The sequence below is a fragment of the Manis pentadactyla genome, chromosome 5, assembly GCF_030020395.1.
Source record: "Manis pentadactyla isolate mManPen7 chromosome 5, mManPen7.hap1, whole genome shotgun sequence".
Classification (NCBI taxonomy): domain Eukaryota; kingdom Metazoa; phylum Chordata; class Mammalia; order Pholidota; family Manidae; genus Manis; species Manis pentadactyla.
In genome coordinates this window covers 130,690,546-130,712,601 of record NC_080023.1, presented here as the reverse complement: position 1 = coordinate 130,712,601, position 22,056 = coordinate 130,690,546, and the positions used below count along the sequence as shown (strand labels likewise).

General features: G+C 38.8%; 1 protein-coding gene and 1 long non-coding RNA gene across 4 annotated transcripts in view; one reads left to right on the top strand and one right to left on the bottom strand.

The window, feature by feature from the left end:
* The window catches only part of LOC130683850 (uncharacterized), a 61,314-nt gene extending 53,678 nt beyond the window's left edge, over nucleotides 1-7,636 (bottom strand). For both annotated transcript variants that reach the window (XR_008997881.1, XR_008997883.1), the window contains exon 1: nucleotides 7,442-7,636. This is a non-coding gene — a long non-coding RNA (uncharacterized LOC130683850). The remainder of the gene's footprint in view (nucleotides 1-7,441) is intronic.
* Nucleotides 7,637-7,760: 124 nt separating this feature from the next.
* The window catches only part of XRN2 (5'-3' exoribonuclease 2), a 76,580-nt gene continuing 62,284 nt past the window's right edge, over nucleotides 7,761-22,056 (top strand). For both annotated transcript variants that reach the window (XM_036892156.2, XM_036892155.2), the window contains exon 1: nucleotides 7,761-7,917. In XM_036892156.2, the coding sequence (XP_036748051.1) occupies nucleotides 7,843-7,917 (75 nt within the window). In that variant the 5' untranslated portion in view covers nucleotides 7,761-7,842. The remainder of the gene's footprint in view (nucleotides 7,918-22,056) is intronic.

The following is a 22,056-nucleotide window of genomic DNA, read 5'->3' as shown; positions in this document are numbered from 1 at the left end:
GCAGGAATACAAATCCAGCTGCTCTGGGACAAAAACTTATACCTATGTGACTGGCCCACTGGCTCAGGCAGTGGAGACAGGCAGAGCAGCCAGAAGGCAGGGAACAGCTCTTTCCTACCCCCAGTACCATTCCCCTGCGACCCCTGACATTGCTTCAGGGACTGCGCAGCTCCAGAATAGAGCTTCTGGACACTAGAGGGGGCCATATACAAACATGAAACACCAAAGGAACCTTGTCCAGAGAAAAATTGTTAATACAACTCCCAAGAAAGATTTAAATGATATAGACCTCATGACTCTTCCTGAAAGGGAGTTCAAAATAAAAATCATCAACATCCTAATGGAGGTACGGAAAGACATCCAAGAACTCAGGAATGAATTCAGGTCAGAGATCCAATCATTAAAGAACATGATGGAGGGTATTAAAAGCAAGTTGAATACGGTGGAGGAGACAATAAATGAAATAGAAACTAGAGAAGAGAAATACAAAGAAGCTGAGGCACAGAGAGAGAAAAGGATCTCTAAAAATGAAAGAATATTGAGAGAACTGTGTGACCAATCCAAGCGGAACAATATTCGCATTATAGGGATACCAGAAGAAGAGAGAGAGAAAGGGATAGAAAGTGTCTTTCAGGAGGTAGTTGCCAAAAACTTCCCCAATCTGGGAAAGGACATAGTCTGTCAGGCCATGGAGATGCACAGATCCCCCAAAACAAGGGACCCAAGGAAGACAACAGCAAAACACATAGTAATTAAAATGGGAAAGATCAAGGATAAGGACAGACTGTTAAAAGCAGCCAGAGGCAAAAATAAGATCACATATAAAGGAAAGCCCATCAGACTAAAGTCAGACTTCTCAGCAGAAACCTTACAGGCCAGAAAGGAGTGGCATGATGTATTAAATGCCATGAAGCAGAAGGGCCTGGAACCAAGATTACTTTATCCAGCAAGACTATCAGTTAAATTTGAAGGAGGGATTAAACAATTACCAGATAAGCAAAAGCTGAGAGAGTTTACCTCCCACAAACCATCTCTGCAGTCTATTATGGAGGGACTGCTATAGATGGAAGTGTTCCTAGGGTTGGATAGCTGTCATCAGAGGTAGTAAAATCACGGTAGGGAGGGTGGAGCAGCTGATTGCAAGGCAAATGCAAAATTAAATTGACTATCCCCAAAGTCAATCAAGGGATAGACAAAAGTACAGAATTTGATAAATAATATATAAAGAATGAAGGAGGAAGAAAAAGGAGGAGAAATAGAAAAGAACCTTTAGATTGTGTTTCTAACAGCATACTAAGTGAGTTAAGTTAGACTCTTAGTAAGGAAAGTAACCTGGAACCTTTGGTAACCATGAATCTAAAGCCTGAAATGGCAATAAGTACATACCTATCAATAATCACCCTAAATGTAAATGGACTGAATGCACCAATCAAAAGACACAGAGTCACTGAATGGATAAAAAAACAAGACCCATCTATATGCTGCTTACAAGAGACTCACCTCAAACCCAAAGACATGCACAGACTAAAGTTAAGGGATGGAAAAAGATATTTCCTGCAAACAATAGGGAGAAAAAAGCAGGTGTTGCAGTACAAGTATCAGACAAAATAGACTTCAAAACAAAGAAAGTCACAAGAGATAAAGAAGGACATTGCATAACGATAAAGGGCTCAGTCCAACAAGAGGATAAAACCATTATAAATATACATGCACCCAACACAGGAGCACCAGCATATGTGAAACAAATACTAACAGAACTAAAAGAAGAAATAGACTGCAATGCATTCACGTTAGGAAACTTCAACACACCATTCACTCCAAAGGACAGATCCACCAGACAGAAAATAAGTAAGGACACAGAGGCACTGAACAACACACTAGAACAGATGGACCTAATAGACATCTACAGAACTCTACACCCAAAAGCAACAGGATACACATTCTTCTCAAGTGCACATGGAACATTCTCCAGAAGAGACCACATACTAGGCCACAAAAAGAGCCTCAGTAAATTCCAAAAGATTGAAATTCTACCAACCAACTTTTCAGACCACAAAGGTATAAAACTAGAAATAAATTGTACCAGGAAAGCAAAAAGGCTCACAAACACATGGAGGCTTAACAACATGCTTCTAAATAGTCAATGGATCAACAACCAGATTAAAATGGAGATCCAGCAATATATGGAAATAAATGACAACCACAACACAAACCCCAACTTCTGTGGGACGCAGCAAAAGCAGTCTTAAGAGGAAAGTATATAGCAATCCAGGCATATTTAAAGAAAGAAGAACAAACCCAAATGAATAGTCTAGCATCACAATTATCAAAATTGGAAAAAGAAGAACAAATGAGGCCTAAAGTCAGCAGAAGGAGGGACATAATAAAGATCAGAGAAGAAATAAACAAAATTGAGAAGAATAAAACAATAAAAAAAATCAATGAAACCAAGAGCTGGTTCTTTGAGAAAATAAACAAAATAGATAAGCCTCTAGCCAGACTTATTAAGAGAAAAAGAGAATCAACACACATCAACAGAATCAGAAATGAGAAAGGAAACATCACGACCGACCCAACAGAAATACAAAGAATTATTAGAGACTACTATGAAAACTTATACGCTAAGAAGCTGGAAAACCAAGAAGAAATGGACAACTTCCTAGAAAAATACGACCTTCCAAAACTGATCAAGGAAGAAACACAAAATCTAAACAAACCTATTACCCGCAAAGAAATTGAAGCAGTAATCAAAAAACTGCCCAAGAACAGAAACCCCAGGCCAGATGGATTTACCTCAGAATTTTATCAGACATACAGAGAGGATATAATACCCATTCTCCTTAAAGTTTTCCAAAAAATAGAAGAGGAGGGAATACTCCCAAACTCATTCTATGAAGCCAACATCACCCTAATACCACAACCAGGCAAAGACCCCACCAAAAAAGAAAATTACAGACCAATATTCCTGATAAACGTAGATGCAAAAATACTCAATACAATATTAGCAAACCGAATTCAAAAATATATCAAAAGGATCATACACCACGACCAAGTGGGATTCATCCCAGGGAAGCAAGGATGGTACAACATTCGAAAATCCATCAACATCATCCACCACCACATAAACAAAAAGAAAGAGAAAAACCACATGATCATCTCCATAGATGCTGAAAAAGCATTCGACAAAATTCAACATCCATTCATGATAAAAACTCTCAGCAAAATGGGAATAGAGGGCAAGTACCTCAACATAATAAAGGCCATATATGATAAACCCACAGCCAACATCATACTGAACAGCGAGAAACTGAAAGCTTTTCCTCTGAGATCGGGAACAAGACAGGGATGCCCACTTACCCCACTGTTTTTTAACATAGTACTGGAGGTCCTAGCCACGGCTATTAGACAAAACAAAGAAATACAAGGAATCCAGATTGGTAAAGAAGAAGTTAAACTGTCACTATTTGCAGATGACATGATATTGTACATAAAAATCCCTAAAGACTCAACTCCAAAACTACTAGAACTGATATCGGAATACAGCAAAGTTACAGGATACAAAATTAACACACAGAAATCTGTGGCTTTCCTATACACTAACAATGAGTTAATAGAAAGAGAAATCAGGAAAACAGTTCCATTCACAATTGCATCAAAAAGAATAAAATACCTAGGAATAAACCTAACCAAAGAAGTGAAAGACCCATTCCCTGAAAACTATAAGCACTCTTAAGAGAAATTAAAGAGGACTCTAACAAATGGAAACTCATCCCATGCTCGTGGCTAGGAAGAATTAATATTGTCAAAATGGCCATCCTGCCCAAAGCAATATACAGATTTGATGCAATCCCTATCAAATTACAAACAACATTCTTCAACGAACTGGAACAAATAGTTCAAAAACTCATATGGAAACATCAAAGACCCCGAATAGTCAAAGCAATCCTGAGAAAGAAGAATAAAGTGGCGGGGATCTCACTCCCCAACTTCAAGGTCTACTACAAAGCCACACTAATCAAGACAATTTGGTATTGGCACAAGAACAGAGCCACAGACCAGTGGAAGAGATTCGAGACTCCAGACATTAACCCAAACATATACGGTCAATTAATATTCAATAAAGGAGCCATGGACATACAATGGGGAAATGACAGTCTCTTCAACAGATGGTGCTGGCAAAACTGGACAGCTACATGCAAGAGAATGAAACTGGATCAATGTTTAACCCCATACACAAAAGTAAATTCAAAATGGATCAAAGACCTGAATGTAAGTCATGAAACCATAAAACTCTTAGAAAAAAACATAGGCAAAAATCTTTTGGACATAAATATGAGTGACTTCTTCATGAATATATCTCCCCGGTCAAGGAAAACAAAAGGAAAAATGAACAGTGGGACTATATCAAGTTGAAAAACTTCTGTACAGCAAAGGACATCATCAATAGAATAAAAAGGTACCCTACATTATGGGAGAATATATTCGTAAATGACAGATCTGATAAAGGCTTGACATCCAAAATAAATAAAGAGCTCACACACCTCAACAAACAAAAAGCAAGTAATCCAATTAAATTATGGGCAGAGGAGCTGAACAGACAGTTCTCCAAGGAAGAAATTCAGATGGCCAACAGACACATGAAGATGCTCCACATCGCTAGTTATCAGAGAAATGCAAATTAAAACCACAATGAGATATCACCTCACACCAGTAAGGATGGCTACCATCCAAAAGACAAACAACAACAAATGTTGGCGAGGTTGTGGAGAAAGGGGAACCCTCCTACACTGCTAGTGGGAATGCAAATTAGTTCAACCATTGTGGAAAGCAATATGGAGGTTCCTCAAAATGCTCAAAATAGACTTAACATTTGACCCAGCAATTCCACTTCTAGGAATTTACCCTAAGGATGCAGCACTCCAGTTTGAAAAAGACAGATGCACCTCTATGTTTATCGCAGCACTATTTACAATAGCCAAGAAATGGAAGCAACCTAAGTGTCCATCTGTAGATGAATGGATAAAGAAGATATGGTAAATATACACAATGGAATATTATTCAGCCATAAGAAGAAAACAAATCCTACCATTTGCATCAACATAGATGGAGCTAGAGGGTATTATGCTTAGTGAAATAAGCCAGGTGGAGAAAGACAAGTATCAAATGATTTCACTCATCTGTGGAGTATAAGAAGAAAAGAAAAACTGAAGAAACAAAACAGCAGCAGAATCACAGAACCCAAGAATGGACTAACAGTTACCAAAGGGAAAGAGACTGGGGAGAATGGGAGGGTAGGGAGGGATAAGGGCAGCGAAGAAGAAAGGGGGTATTATGATTAGCATGTATAATGTGGGGTGTGTGGAAAAGGGGAGGGCTTTGCAACACAGAGAAGACAAGTAGTGATTCTACAATATTTTACTATGCTGATGGACAGTGACTGTAATGGGGTTTGTGGGGGGGACTTGGGGTAGGGGAGAGCCTAGTAAACATAATGTTCTTCATGTAATTGTAGATTAATGATAACAAAATTAATTTTAATAATCACAAATTTGATCAAATATCTGCACATCTGTGACTCAGTCAAGTTGACACATAAAATTAACCATTACAACTATTACTTTAAGTACACCAGGTTATTCACAATGCATTTTGTAAAGGCAATTAAGGAAAAGAAACACCTGAAAATCCAGGGAGCAGTATTTCATGCTATTCTTCGTATTAATGTAATCCAGATGTCAGGTAGGGGCCTTCCTACCCCCTTGAGGTCTAGGCAAAAATGTTTAAAACCCCCTGGTTTTCAGCCTACAGACGTTCAAAGCCTGGTTCAATATTCCTACTGATTTTCAATGCTTATAAATCCTCCTTGCCTCATCTTGCTTTCCAAGCTCTGCTGTGTTACCCAGCCCTGGGATTTGAAAGTAGAGTGACCCCTACATGAGACTCATCCTTTTTGATTTCTATAACAAAAAACTCCATACCAAGCCTGAGTCTGACAGACTTTACTGGAGACACTGAGCTGGGGAAGGTATCTCACAACACTTGGCCCATATTCTCCTACCACCTTCAGGTTCCCTCTCCTCTCTATCTTTCACCCTCCCCTTTTCTGAGTGCCCCAAATTCTAATTTTTGTACCTCTTTTATGCAAAACAATTTTAGCACCCAGGTGAATTAGTTATGTGCTCCCCAAATGTTGTTACTAGTTTGGACTCCTTCCTTTGCAAAGAATAGGAACTTAGCTCAAACCAGCTAAAGGCAAAAGGAGAACTTACCGGCTCATGGAATTAAAGGACAGGTTTACCAAGCAAACTTCAGGAAGAGGGATTTAGCTGTACTCAAAAACCACTGGAACCAGGGGCTTAAATCTGCTTCTTTCATTGCATAATAGCAATCAGTTCCATCCTTTTCTCTCAGCTTTCAATCATCCTGAAGGGTCTGACTTACCTTCCTTACGGTCTGAAGTTCAAAAACGCTTGGCAAGGGCTCAGTAGCCCAGCTTGCCCAGCTGTCCATCCCAGTACCGATCTCCCATGGGTGTGTGTTCCTATAAAAACATAGCACCTCCAGGGGAACCAAATATTTAATGAGGAGGGGCTATTTCCAAAAGAAATAAGGAATTTCACCATACACAATACTCTAGAATAGTTTTGGCTGTCCTTAAGTAAAATATGGGATAACCATTTCTCTAATAACCACACCAGCAGTTTAAACAAAGTGGCTTCTATACCACAGAGGGGGCAATGAATACTGCATGCCAGCTAGCAGGGAGAAATACTTTCATAGAGGCCTCTTGAGGTGAGCCTTTAGAATTGACTGTGATTTGTCAAGCCCAGGGGGGATTCCAGGAAGAGTCTTCCAGGAAGGCTTGAGCAAATGGACATAAATAACTGCTCTTCCAGAACTCTTTTTTTATATGCTGAAAAAAATGTATTTGAAGCCGTCAGAAAACAAAGGATAAAAGTATCCTGTTAGAGCAAGGATAGAGGATTAAATGATCTTTACTTGGACTGAAACAAGCTGTGTGAATAAGCAAGCGACTTAACCCCTCAACAACCAGGCTTTCTCATCTGTTATACGAAGAGAACAGCACCTTGAGAAGATTCAAAGGACGATTAAATGAGATAATCTCTTAGCCAACGCTTCAGCACATTGTCAGCGCTCACATAAGTGCTGAAGAGGGAAATCGGCAATCATTTTATACTCATAAACGTAACTGGAAGATTGAATTAGATGCTAAAAGCCGGCTAGATTCCATTTTATAACTATTCAAGCGAGAGATACGTAGGCAAACCAGTTGTCCTTACAGCAAAATACCTAAAAATACTCTTTTTGATAGAGTACTGTGGCACAAAACCGGGAGAAACCAGTAAGCAGAAATAACGCGTGAGTTTAGATACTTGGGTTCTACTATGAATTGAGGTGGGTGAGAAAGAGGTGGACCCACCGTCAGAGCTCTCTGCGGGCTCCAGGAGCGCGGGGAGTCTGTCCCACGGAGCCGGGAGCCCGCGGCAGCCGCGGGGAGGGCGCCGCCCGAGGTTCCCAGTGACTCAGGCGTTCGGCCTTGGGTTTCCGCGCCACCGAGAGCGAGCAAGCCAGCAAAACCTGCCGCAGGCCTCACGGCGGCCGACACCACCCCGCCCTCACCCCCCACCCCCCTCCGCGCGCTGTAGCGAGACTCCTCCGCTCACCCAGCCTCCTTCCCGGCTTCCCCGGCGGTACCATGACATCACCTCCGGTCGCCGGAGCTCACGTGGGAGGAAGTGGTGGTGCCTGCGGCCGCCCCTCCGGACTCTCAGGTTACGTTTGTCCGCGGTCCGGGTCGCTACCTAGAGAAGGGCCGCTGGTATGGGAGTCCCGGCTTTTTTTCGCTGGCTCAGTCGCAAGTACCCGTCCATCATTGTCAGCTGCGTGGAAGAGAAGGTGAGGAGACGCCTGACCCCACGCGCGACCCCGGGCATGTGTGTAGGCCGCAGTCCTCCTGTCGGCCCCGCCGGTAATTGCTGCCCGACGTGCGCTTGTTGCGCCGGTAGTCGGGCTCGGTGCCGGGAGAACGTTTTCGGCGGGGCGAGGGCCGGAGGGATAAGAGCTCCCTGAAGGCTGCTCCTCCCCTGCGCGCCTTTTCCCTGACCGGAAGGCTCCGCCCACGGGCTTTGTTCCTCCGGGCACCGCGCGTTTTGGGTTTCGGAAGGGACCCAAAGGTTGCCCTGTTGCGCACAACTGGTCCGCTGAGTTAGCTCTCCGGATGCTCACGTGCTGGGCCGAACCTCTAACAGCCTTTTAAACTAATACCCGGTGGCGAGCTTTATGTCGTTCGCTGCCCAGGCCTGAGAGGTTTTCTCCCAGTGTGAGGCCATGTGTGGCTGTTAGATCCCACGGCGAAAGCAAGCCCCTTGGAAACGTCTAGGACAGGATAGAAGTCTGGGAAGTGTCCCCTTCTCTAGGTGCCCTGACTGCTAGACAGCATGCCTGTGGAAATTTTTTGAATTTCTGGAAGCACTTGGACAATACACTTTGTTGTTATTCTGTGAATACATATGTAGACTTTTGGCCGTCCTTTCCGTGGTTTTATGTCAAAATATGCTTGTAACTTGATTTGTTGGATTTGGATCTAGCTATTCTAGCTAATAATAGAAGAGGATTTAGTCATTTAATGCAGTCCCTCTCCCCCAATCCTCTTCATAATAGTGAATCACTATGTTTATTCCATTGGTAAACTTTATACTTTTAAGAACTGCCTTTATTTTTTTTATTCCATCTCCTATATAAAGTATCTCGACTTTGAACTTTCTGAGGTTAGATATTAGCTTTTCTACCCCTGCTGCCCTTACTCTTCATCCCAAACTTGTCGGCTATACTTTTGCTCTGTTGACATCCAAAGTTAAATTGTCATGACTTTAGCCATTCAGGTTTGTTTTAAACGGTGTAAAAAATCAAATAGTATTGTTGACTGTTGTCACCAAGCAGATTCAGGTTCTGTATTGTGATTCTGTTTCTTGTGCTACTTTTGTCTTTTTCTTGGTATTGCCTTTCTTTTTCCCTCTTTACAAACTGCCCCATCCAACTCTCCATTTTATCAGATATTCTGTCAAGTCCTCTTCTTGGAGACCCAGTTCTTGAAATCTTTATTTCTGTTGCTGTCACACCTGGCTGTTTAGCCTTCCTGGAAAGCTGCTTCCTGAGATTTTAAAAAATTCCTCTCTTCAGTTGGAGTACTGTTTTCTGATCATCTTCCTGTGTTCAGATCTTTCCAAATACCAAAATACCAAGTTTTCTTTATCCATTTAGTGTAGATGAACATCTGTGTTGTTTCCACATTTTGACTATTACGTATAATGGTGCTACATTAGTGTAAAAGTTTCTGTGTGGGCATACTTTAATTTTATTGAGTGTATGCCTTAGGAGTGGAATTGTGTTACGTGGTAACTCTGTATTTAATTACTAGAGGAACTGACAGACTTTTCCAAAGTGCTGAAACCTTTTACATTTACAGCAGTGTTTGAGAGTTCCAGTTTCACATTCACCCTAACCTTTATTTTATCTGAGTTCTTTATTTCAGCCTTCCTAGTGGGTGTGATGTGGTAGCTCACTCTGGTTTTCATTTGTATTTCCCTTTTGTACTCCCTTTATGACTGAAAACACTCATTTTATGTGCTTACTGCCCATTTGTATGTTTTCTTTAGAGAAATGTCTGTTTAGATTTTTTACCAATTTGTAAGTTGTGTTGTCTTACTGTTGAATTGTGTTGTCTTACTATATATACTGAATATAATTCCCTTTTTAGATACATGATTTGCAAGTATTTTTTCCCATTCTGGTTGTCTATGCACTTCCTTAACAGTGTCCTTTGAAGAATAATATTCTTTTTTTTATATTATTAAGGTATCATATACAATCTTTGGAAGGTTTCACATGAGCAAAATCATGGTTACTACATTACCCCCTATTATCAAGTCCCCACCACATAACCCATTACAGTCACTGCCCATCAGCATAGTAAGATGCTATATAATCACTTGTCTTCTCTGTGCTATACTGCCTTCCCCATGCCCGCCCCCTAGATTATTTGTGCTACTAATAATGCCCCTTAATCCCCTTCTCTCTCCCTTCTCACCCACTCTGCCCGACCCCTTTCCCTTTGGTAACTGTTAGTCCATTCCTGGATTCTGTGAGTCTGTTGCTGTTTTGTTCCTTCAGTTTTTGCTTTGTTGTTATACTCCATACATGAGTGAAATCATTTGGTACTTGTCTTTCTCTGCCTGGCTTATTTCACTGAGGATAATACCCTCTAGCTCCATCCATGTTGTTGCAAATAGTAGGATTTGTTTTCTTCTTATGGCTGAATAATATTCCATTGTGTATATATATATACCACATCTTCTTTATCCATTCATCTACTGGTGGACACTTAAGTTGCTTCCATATCTTGGCTATTGTAAATAGTGCTGCGATAAACATAGGGGTGTGTATATCTTCATGAATCTGTGATCTTGTTTTCTTAGGGTAAATTCCTAGGAGTGGAATTCCTGGGTCAAATGGTATTTCTTTTTTTTTTAAATTTTTTAATTTTTTATTGAAGGGTATTTGACACACAGTATTACATTAGTTTCAGGTGTACAACACAGTGATTCAACATTTATATACATGATAATTTTAGCTACCAGCTATCACCATACAAAGTTGTTAAAATATTTTGACTATATTCCTTATGCTATACATTACATCCCGGTTACTTATTTATTTTACAATTGGAAGTCTGTACTTTTTTTTTTTTTTTTGAGAGGGCATCTCTCATATTTATTGATCAAATGGTTGTTAACAACAATAAAATTCTGTATAGGGGAGTCAATGCTCAATGCACAATCATTAATCCACCCCAAGCCTAATTTTCGTCAGTCTCCAATCTTCTAAAGCATAGCGAACAAGTTCTTACATGGAGAACAAATTCTTACATAGTGAATAAGTTACATGGTGAACAGTACAAGGGCAGTCATCACAGAAACTTTCGGTTTTGCTCATGCATTATGAACTATAAACAGTCAGTTCAAATATGAATATTCATTTGATTTTTATACTTGATTTATATGTGGATACCACATTTCTCTCTTTATTATTATTATTTTTAATAAAATGCTGAAGTGGTCGGTAGATACAAGATAAAGGTAGAAAGCATAGTTAGTGTTGTAAGAGAGCAAATGTAGATGATCAGGTGTGTGCCTATAGACTATGTGTTAATCCAAGCTAGACAAGGGCAATAAAACATCCACGTATGCAGAAGATTTCTCTCAGAACAGGGGGGGTGAGGTTCTAAGCCTCACCTCTGTTGATCCCCAATTTCTCATCTGATGGCCCCCCTGCGACTGTGCCTGTCTTAGGTTGTTCCTCCCTTGAGGAATCTTACCTGTCTCTGGCTAACCAGTCATCTTCCGGGGCCATACAGGGAAATGTAAAGTTGGTAAGTGAGAGAGAAGCCTTATTGTTTGAAAAGGTTAGCTTTTTACTTCTTTGCAGATTTATGCCCTGTGGCTTCTATGCCCAGCATTTGTCTTGAGGTATCTTTACCACTTGGAAGAATTATGATACTCGGTAGATTCGATATGAGGCACGAATTCTATTTAAGGGTTGTAATTAGGAAGGAAGGAGAAAAGCTATAGAAGTAGCAGGCGGCAGAAAACATGGGAAGATTGATTATTTCTTTGACATATCTTCTTGTAGAGTAACTTCAGCATGTATAGGTTTTAAACTACTAATTAAATTGTGCACACACATTAACATAATAGGAGTACAGTTACATAACCAAAGCAGACCTATAATTACCAGCCATCTCCAGTGAAACCAAGAAAACCAGTTAGGCACCTTAGGCATTTGTGAAACCTTATCTGTGATATGGTGGATATTGTCCAACTGAACTTGAACAGTCTGAGAGAAATCAGACAAATTAAAACAACCCATTCCTGGGGACTGTTCACATCCCATATGTTCTTTTAACAGTAGATAGTCTGTAGTTCTAAGATTTTGGAGCGCTACAATTTGCACTTCTCCTAATTCTTGGTTGAGTTTCAACAGTATAGATCCAGTCAAATTTGTTGTTTTACTGTATGCACAGGCCAGCTTAGATATCTCCTTCTTCATTCCCATGGCAAGTCCAGGAACCGGTGGGATGAGTGCATCTACAGCTGTAGCAGCGTGTGGATCTTTGTTGGGGTTTGTTGATGATCATCTTCCGGTATGAGTCTTCCAGAGAGTGCTCATATTGAAAGTTCTTTTTCATATCGTATCTTAGTTCATTTTCTGGGTAGCCAAATTAGACTTTGATCCTCTGTATATCAAATGGTATTTCTATATTTATTTTTTTGAGAAACCTCCATATTGCTTTCTAATGGTTAAACTAATTTACATTCCCACCAACAGTGCAGGAGGGTTCCCCTTTCTCTGCATCCTTACCAGCATTTGTTGTTGCTTGTCTTTTGGATGTTGGCCATCCTAACTATTGTGAGGTGATAACTCATTGTGGTTTTAATTTGCATTTCCCTGATGATTAACGATGTGGAGCATCTTTTCATGTGCCTGTTGGCCATCTGAATTTCTTCTTTGGAGAAGTATCTGTTCAGATTGTCTGCCCATTTTTTAATTGGGTTATTTGCTTTTTGGTTGTTGAGGCATGTGAGTTCTTTATATATTTTGGATGTTAACCTCTTATCAGATACATCGTTTATGAGTATATTCTCCCATACTGTAGGATGCCTTTTTGTTCTGCTGATGGTGTCCTTTGCTGTACAGTAGCTTTTTAGTTTCATGCAGTCCCATTTGTTCATTTTTGCTTTTTTTCCTTTGCTCAAGGAGATAACGTTCATGAAAAGGTTGTCCATGTTTATATTCAAGAGAGTTTTTCCTGTGTTTTCTTATAAGAATTTTATGGTTTCATGACTTACATTCAGGTCTTTGATCCATTTCAGGTTTACTTTTGTGTATGGAGTTAGGTGGTAATCCAGCTTCATTCTCTGACATGTAGCTGTCCGATTTTGCCAAGACCAGTTGTTAAAGAGGCTGTCGTTTCTCCATTGTACTTCCATGGCTCCTTTATCATGTATTAATTGGCCATACATGTGTGGGTTTGTATCTGGGCTCTATTCCGTTGGTCTATGTGTCTGGTCTTGTGCCAGTACCAAATTGTCTTGAGTACTCTGGCTTTGTAGTAGAGCTTGAAGTTGGAGAGCGACATCCCCCCTGTTTTATTCTTCCTTCTCAGGATTGCTTTGGCTATTTGGGGTCTTTTGTGGTTCCATATGAATTTTAGAACTATTTGTTCCAGTTCGTTGAAGGATGCTGTCAGTATTTTGATAGGGACTACACTGAATCTGTAGATTGCATTAGGCGTGATGGCCATTTTGACAATATTAATTCTTCCTACCCAAGAGCATGGGATGAATTTTCATTTATTTTTAGTGTCCTCTTTAATTTCTCTCAAGAGTGTCTTGTAGTTTTCGTGGTATAGGTCTTTCACTTCCTTGGTTAGGTTTATTCCGAGGTATTTTATTCTTTTTGATGCAACTGTGAATGGAATTGTTTTCCTGATTTCTCTTTCAGCTAGTTCATTAATAGTATATAGGAATGCAACAGATTTCTTTAAATTAATTTTGTATCCTACAACTTTGATAAATTCAGATATTAGTTCTAATGGTTTTGGAGTGGATTCTTTAGGGTTTTTTTATGTACAATATCATGTCATCTGCAAACAGGGACAGTTTAACTTGTTCCTTGCCAGTCTGGATGCCTTTTATTTCTTTGTGTTGTCTGATTGCTGTGGCTAGGAAGTCCAGTACTATGTTGAATAAAAGTGGGGATACTGGGCATCCTTGTCTTATTCCTAATCTTAGAGGAAAAACGTTCAGCTTATCACTGTTATGATGTTGGCTGTGGGTTTGTCATATATAGTCTTTATTATGTTGACGTACTTGCCCTCTATACCCATTTTATTGAGAGTTTATCATGAATGGATGTTGATTTTGTTGAATACTTTTTCAGCATCTATGGAGAATATGTGGGTTTTGTCCTTTTTGTTGATGTAGTGGATGATGTTGATGGATTTTCGAATATTGTACCATTTTTGCATCCCTGGAATAAATCCCACTTGATTATTGATTTTTGATGTATTTTTGAATTCGGTTAGCTAATATTTTGTTGAGTATTTTTGCATCTATGTTCATCAGGAATATTGGTCTGTAATTTTCTTTTTTTGTGGTGTCTTTGCCTGGTTTTGGTATTAGAGTGATGCTGGCCTCATAGAGTGAGTTTGGAAGTATTCCCTCCTCTTCTACTCTTTGGAAAACTTTAAGGAGGATAGATATCAGGTCTTCTCTAAGTGTTTATAAAATTCCATGGCGAAGCCATCTGGTCTGAGGGTTTTGTTCTTGGGTAGTTTTTTGATTACCAGTTCAATTTCATTGCTGGTAATTGGTCTGCTCAGATTTTATGTTTCCTCCTGGGTGTCTTGGAAGGTTGTATTTTCTAGAAAGTTGTCTATTACTTCTAGGTTATCCACTTTGTTAGCATATAATTTTTCATAATATTCTCTAATAATTCTTTGTATTTCATTAGTGTCCATAGTGATTTTTCCTTTCTCATTTCTGATTCTGCATATGTGTGTAGACTCTTTTTTTCTTTTAAGTCTGGCTAGGAGTTTATCTATCTTACTAATTTTCTCAAAGAACCAGCTCCTGCTTTCATTGATTGTTTCTGTTGTTTTATTCTTCTCAATTTTATTTATTTCTTCTCTGATCTTTATTATGTCCCTCCTTCTACTGACTTGGGGCCTCATTTGCTCTTCTTTTTCCAGTTTCAATAATTGTGAATTTAGACTCTTCATTTGGGATTGTTCTTGCTTCTTTAAATAGGCCTGGATTGCTGTATACCTTCCTCTTAGAATTGCCTTTGCTGCATGCTGGAGAAGTTGTGGCATTGAGCTGTTGTTTCATTTGTCTCCATATATTGCTTGATCTCTGTTTTAATTTAGTCATTGATCCATTGATTATTTAGGAGCATTTTATTAAGCCTCCATGTTTTTGTGGGCCTTTTTGTTCTCTTTGTACAATTTATTTGTAGTTTCATACCTTTGTGGTCTGAGAAGCTGGTTGGTGCAATTTCAGTCCTTCTAAATTTACTGAGGCTCTTTTTGTGGTCTAGTATATGATCTATTCTTGAAAATGTTCCATGTGCACTTGAGAAGAATGTGTATCCTGCTGCTCTTGGGTGGAGTGTTCTGTAGATGTCTGTTAGGCCCATCTGTTCTAACGTGTTGTTCAAAGCCTCTGTGTCCTCACTTATTTTCTGTCTGGTGGATCTGTCCTTTGGAGTGAATGGTGTGTTGAAGTCTCCTAAAATGAATGCATTGCAGTCTATTTCCTCCTTTAGTTCTGTTAGTATTTGTTTCACATATACTGGTGCTCCTGTGTTGGGTGCATATATATTTATAATGGTTATATCCTCTTGTTGGACAGACCGCTTTATCATTATGTAATGTCTTTTGTCTCTTGTTACTTTCTTTGTTTTGAAGTCTATTTTATCTTATACAACAAGTACTGCGACTCCTGCTTTTTTTTCTCCCTATTTGCAAGATATATCTTTTTCCATCCCTTCACTTTTAGTCTGTGTATGTCTTTGGGTTTGAAGTGAGTCTCTTGTAGGCAGCATATAGACAGGTCTTTTTTTTTTTATCCATTCTGTTACACTATGTCTTTTGGGTGGTGCATTCAGTCCATTTACATTTAGGGTGATTATCGAAAGATATGTACTTATTGCAATTGCAGGCTATGGATTTGTGGTTACCAGGGGTTTAAGGGCAGCTTCTTTGCTATGTAATAGTCTAACTTAACTTGCTTATTATGCTATTATAAACACACTAAAGAATCTTTTTTGTTCCCCATCTCTTTCTTCCTCTTCCACTCTTTATATGTCAGGTGTCACAGTCTGTACTGTTTTTGTATTCCTTCACTGACTTTGTGGGTAACTGATTCATTTTTGCAATTTGTTAGTAATTAATTTGTCTGCTTACTTTACTGTAGTTTTATTTTCTCTGGTGACAGCTATTAGCCTTAGGAGCATTTCCATCTAGAGCAGTCCATTTAAAATACACTGTAGAGATGGTTTGTGGGAGGTAAATTCTTTTAACTTTTCCTTATTTGGAAATTGTTTAATCCTTCCTTCAAATTTAAATGATAGTCTTGGGGAGTAGAGTATTCTTGGTTAGAGGCCCTTCTGTTTCATTGCATTGTATGTATCTTGCCACTCCCTTTTGGCCTGTAAGGTTTCTGCTAAGAAGTCTGATGATGGCCAGATGGGTTTTCCTTTGTAAGTGATCTTTTTTCTCTGTCTTCTTTTAATACTCTGTCCTTGTCCTTGATCTTTGCCATTTTAATTATTGTATGTCTTAAGTGTTCTCTTCCTAGGATCCCTTTTGTTCAGAAATCTTCATACTTCTATGGCCTGAGAGACTATTTCCTTCCCCAGATTGGAAACATTTTCTGCAATTATTTCTTCAAAGACACTTTCTATCCCTTTTTCCCTCTTCTTCTTCTGGTATCCCTGTATTGCGAATATTGTTCTGTTTGGATTGGTCATCCAGTTCCCTTAATATTCTTTCATTCCTAGAGATCCTTTTTTCTCTCTCTGCCTCAGTTTCTTTGTATTCCTGTTTTCTAATTTCTATTCCATTTACTGTGTCCTCTACCTCATCTAATCTGCTTTTAAATCCCTGTGTTGTATGTTTCATTTCAGCTACTGTATTTTTCAAGTGTCTGTCTCCCTCTTGAATATGTCCCTTAGGTCTTGAATATTTTTCTGTAGCTCCATTAGCATGCTTATGAATTTTGTTTTGAATTATTTTTCAGGAATATTTCTGATTTCAGTTTCACTGAGCTCTCTTTCTGGTGTTTGAGGGATTTAGGATTGAACAAGTTTCTTCTACCTTTTCATAATCCTTTTGGATAATGAGAAGTATTACATCTGTTTATGCAGCACACTATTGTGCACAGAGTTCTGCTCTTGAGAGCTGCCCAGCACCTGGAGTGGTGGCAGTGTCTACCCTCAGGAGAGAGCTCTTTCCTCCTTCCTGGCTACAGTGCCTGCCTCCGCTGTTAGGGCCTGTGAGCCACGCACAGGGAGCAGCCTTTGCGTTAAGCCCCTGTAGTCTCTGTAGACAGGGCTGCCTTCCTGGCCTGAAGTAATGGTGTGCGCAGCAGGTTTGTACTCCAGTGCTGGCCGGGAGGAAGGTGTGGCAGGTTGCTTATCGCGGTGTGGGGCCTTGGAGCTGGTTGCTAGCCAGGGGCATGGAGCCCCTGAAGCTCCTGAAATTTCCCAACCTGCTGGGGCTGAGTGTGCTGGGACAGTTTGTCCACCTCTTCCTTCTCCTGAGCAGCAAGCCCTGTGTAATCTTTGCCCCTTTAGCAGCCCTTTCACTTTTGGAATGTTTTTCAAAGTGCCCACCTTTCTTTTGTCCCAGAGCAGCCAGTTGTGGGAATCTGTTCTCCAGAAGCAGCTGGAATCTCCGTCTCTCCCTGTCTTCCACCTGACTTTGCTTTCCAATCCCTGTAATTTCCAGAGCACCATGCAGTGTGGATTTATGCTCCAAGAGTAGATCTCCAGGGCTGGGTATTTAGCAGTCCTGGGGTTCTACTTCCTCCATGATCTGTTTCTCTTCCTCCTGCCAGTGAGCTGTGGTGTGGGGAGGGCTCAGGTCCTGCCAGGTCGCTGCTTTGTTACTTTACCCTTTCTCCTGGGGTGTTCTCTTTTTCCAAATGGAGGGTGGCTGGTGCAATCTTATTTTTGGTCATTCTTTTAGGAGTAGTTGTATTTGCTGTATTTTCATATTATATGTGGTTTTGGGAGGAGATTTCTGCCTCACTTCTCATGCTGCCATCTTTTTTCTGCCCCCTCCTGAAGAATAGTATTCTTAATTTTGATGATGAAATCTAATTTATTATCTTTTGTTGCTTATGTTTCAGGTGTCATATGTAAGAATCCATTACCAAATCCAAGGTCATGAAGATTTTATGCCTGTGTTTTCTTCTAAGTTTCACAATCTTCACTCTTAAATTTAGACGTATGATCCATTGTGAGTAAACTTTTGCATATGGTGTGAGATTAGGGTCCAACTTAATTCATTTGCATGTGGCTGTCCGGTTGTCACAGCACAATTTGTTGAAAGCTTTATTCTTTCCCATTGAATGGTCTTGGCACACTTGTGAAAAACCAATTGACCACAGGTGTGTGAGTTTATTTCTGATCTTTCAGTTTTATTCCATTGATCTCTGCATTTATCCTTGTGCCAGTACCACATGGTTTTGATTACCTTTGTTACTTTACCCTTTTTCTTGGGATGTTCTCTTTTTCCAGATGAAAGGCGGCTGGTGCAGTCTTATTTTTGGTCATTCTTTAAGGATGTAGTTAAGTTTTAAAGTCAAAGTATGAGTCCTCCTATTTATTCTTTTTCAAGATTATTTTATCTTTTCTGGCTCCCTTGCAATTCCATATGAATTTTAGAATCAGCTTCAGAGTATAGGTTTTGCATTTCTTTGATGTGGATAAAATGAAAGGTCCTGTGGCCAGGATTCTCACCTGGCCCTGGTTGTCTCGCTCACTACACGTGTGGGCAATATGTTGCTATTGTCTCTATATAAAGAGTTCCACCCAGTGGTTTGGGTGTGATACAGTGGCACGGCTGCAGGGCTGCAGGAGAGCAGAGCCTAGAGGCTGGAGTGGTGGCAGTGGAGGCCTAGAGGACGGCTGTGAGGGACTGTGTGGGCAGAGAGGCCCAGAGGCAGAGACTAGCTTGCTGCATGCTGACTCGCTCTGAGTAAATGGGATTTTAGTGATTGGCCTGCCACCGTGGAAATAAAGTTGGGTATAACCCTTTCACCCTAAAGAAATGTTTTACTGTCATTTTCTTTGGTCACATTAACTCCATAGTAAACTTGCCCCAGGCGAAACCCATTGGCGGCAAGACATTTGGTTAAGTTTATTGTATTTCTTTGGGTACTATAATGAAGAATTGTTTTTTAAATTTTGTTTGTGGATTGTTCATTGCAATTTTATAGAAGTTAAATTCGTTTTTGTATATTGATTTTTTGTCTTGCAACCTCACTGAACTTGTATATTATTTCTAATGGTTTTTCTGTAGATTCCTTGGGATTTTCTACATACAAGTTCATGTCATGCAAAAGACTTTTATTTTCTCCTTTCCAATATAGGGGTTTGTTTTATTTTTTGGTCCCTTGGCTAATTGCCCTGTCTAGAACTTTCTTAGAATAGAAATGGCAAGAGTAGACATCCTTGCCTTGTTCCTGATCTAAAAGGAAAATTTATCTACTTTGTCACGATTAAGGTTGATGTTAACAAGTTTTTTTGTAGGTATCCTTCATATTGAAGAACTTCCCTTCTATTCCTGGGTTTTGAGTGGTTTTTGTTCTTTGTTTTTCTTTTGGTATTAGATTTTGTTAAATGCTTTTTCTATACCTATTGAGATGGTCATGTAAATTTTTTTCTATTCTATTCATATCTATTACATTAATTGATTTTGGGATTTTAAACATCTTTGCATCTCTAGGAGAAATCCCACTTAGTCATGGTGTACCTTCTTTTTATACATTCCTGAATTTGGTTTGCTGGTATTTCTTTGAGGACTTTGGCGTGCATACTCATAGGAGATATTAGCCTGTAGTTCTTGTGACATCCTTATCTAGTTTTGCTGTCAGTAATGTTGGCCTCATAAAATGTGTTGGACAGTATTTTTTTTCTGTTTTTGAATTTGTGAAGTATTGGTATCAGTTCTTTAAATGCTCGGGAGAATTCGGCAGTGAAATCACCTAGCCCTGGAGTTCTCTTTGTGGGTAGTTTTTTGGTCACTGATAAAGTCTCTTCATTTATCACAGGTATATTCAATTATCTCAAGTCATTTTTATAGTTTATGTCTTTCTAGGAATTTGTCCATTTCATCTAAATTGTCTAATTTGTTGGTGTACTGTTATTCATAGCATTTCTTCATAAGCCTTTTTATTTCTGAAAGGTTGTCAATAATATCCTTTTATTTCTGTTTCTAGTAATTTAATTCTTCTCTTTTTTTAAAAGTTAAATTGACCAGAGGTTTGTCAACTTTGTTGATGTATTTAAAGATTTTATTTTAACAGATTTTTTTCTTTATTTTTTGTATTCTCTGTTTCATTAACTTCTACTCTGTTATTTCTTTCTTCTGTGCACTTTGGATTTAGCTGTTATTTTTCTTGAGTCATAAGGTGGAAGGTTGCAATATACATTTGAGGTCTTTCTTAGTGTAGGCATTTACAGGTATAAATTTCCTTCTGAATACTATTTGGGTATATGCCATAAGTTTTGGTATGTTGCCTCTTCATTTTCATTTTTCTCAAAAGTATTTTCTTATTTCTCTTTTGATTTCATCCTTGTCCCATTGGCTATTCATATGTTAATTTCCACATATTTATGAATCTGCCAAATTTCCCATTATTGATTCCTAATTTCATTTTATTGTGTTTAGAGAACATACTATGCATTTAAGTTTATTGAGGTTGTTTTATGGCCCAGTGTTTGTTCTGTCCTGGAGAATATTCCATATGGAGTTGAGAATGTATATTCTGTTGTTGGGTGGAATGTTCTGTAGAAGTCTGTTAAGTCTGGTTGGTCTATAATATTGTTCATGTCATCTATTTTCTTGTTGATCTTTTGCTATTCCTTATTGAAAGTAGAGTATTAGAAGTCTCCAACTATTATTGTTGAATTGGCTGTTTCTTTCATTTCTGGGATTTATTAAGTTTCATGTATTTTGATGCTTTGTTATTAGGTGAGTATATGTTTTTAATTGTTATATCTTCTTGATGGATTGACCTTTTAATTATTATAAAATGTCACTATTTCTAGTAACATTCTTTTTTTATTTTAAAGCCTATTTTGTCTGATAGTGCAACCACTGTAGCTTCCTTGTGTTTGCTCTTTGCATAATATCTTTCCCCATCTATTTACTCTTGTTTGTATTTTTGAATCTCAAGTGTGTCTTTTGTAGACAACATATACTTGGATCATTTTTTTAAATCCGTTATGACAATTTCTGCCTTTTGATTGAATTGTTTAATCCATTTGCCATTGATGTTATTGATACAGTTGGATTTACATCTGCCATTTTACTTTTGTTTTTTATATGTTTTCTAAGGTAGCATTTCATCACTTTTTTACAGTTTTTTTTAATGTGGCTGCTCTAGGGTTTACCATATGTCTTGCTAGCTTTAGCTTTTTTAGTAGCTTAATTATAGAAATACATAGAACCTTGACTACTGTGTACTTTGGTTCCTATTTTCCGCTTTTTATGCTGTTTTTGTTATGTATGTTGTATCTATTACAGTGCATTGTATAGTTATTACTTCACCATCTGTAGTCATTTCCTTAGCCCATTGCAGTTTTGCTTCCACCTTCCTCCTATGGGCTGTTACTGGGAAATATATTAGACTGTTATTTTATACAATTGCTTTTTAAATTAGTTAAGAAAGGATAAAAAGTATGTAAAATTACCTTTACTAAGGTCGCTTGCTTTCAGCCTGAAAACTTCTTTTAATATTTCTTGTAATTTGAGTCTGCTAGCAACAAATTTGGTGAACTTTTATCTAGCAAAGTTTTTATTTCACCTTCATTTTTGAATAATAGCTTTACTGGATAAAGATTCTTGGTTGACAGTTTTTTCTTTCAGCAGTTCATACATGCTTTCCCACTGTCTTGTGGCCTCCATTATTTCTACTAGGAGATTAATCTTTTTGGGGTTGCCTTGTAAGTGACTTGTTTTTCATCTTGCTTCTTTCAAGGTTTGTCCTTGTCTTTTTACCTTCTGCATTTTCACTCTAATGTGTCTGTGATTTTCTTTGTTAGTCTTACTTGGAATTCTTAGAACTTCCTGCACATGTAGGTTACTGTTTTTCAATAAATTTGGGAAGATTTGGTTATCATTTGAATAATTTTCCTGCTCCTTTCTCTCCTCTTCTTCCAGTACTCCAGTTGTGTGTATGTTCA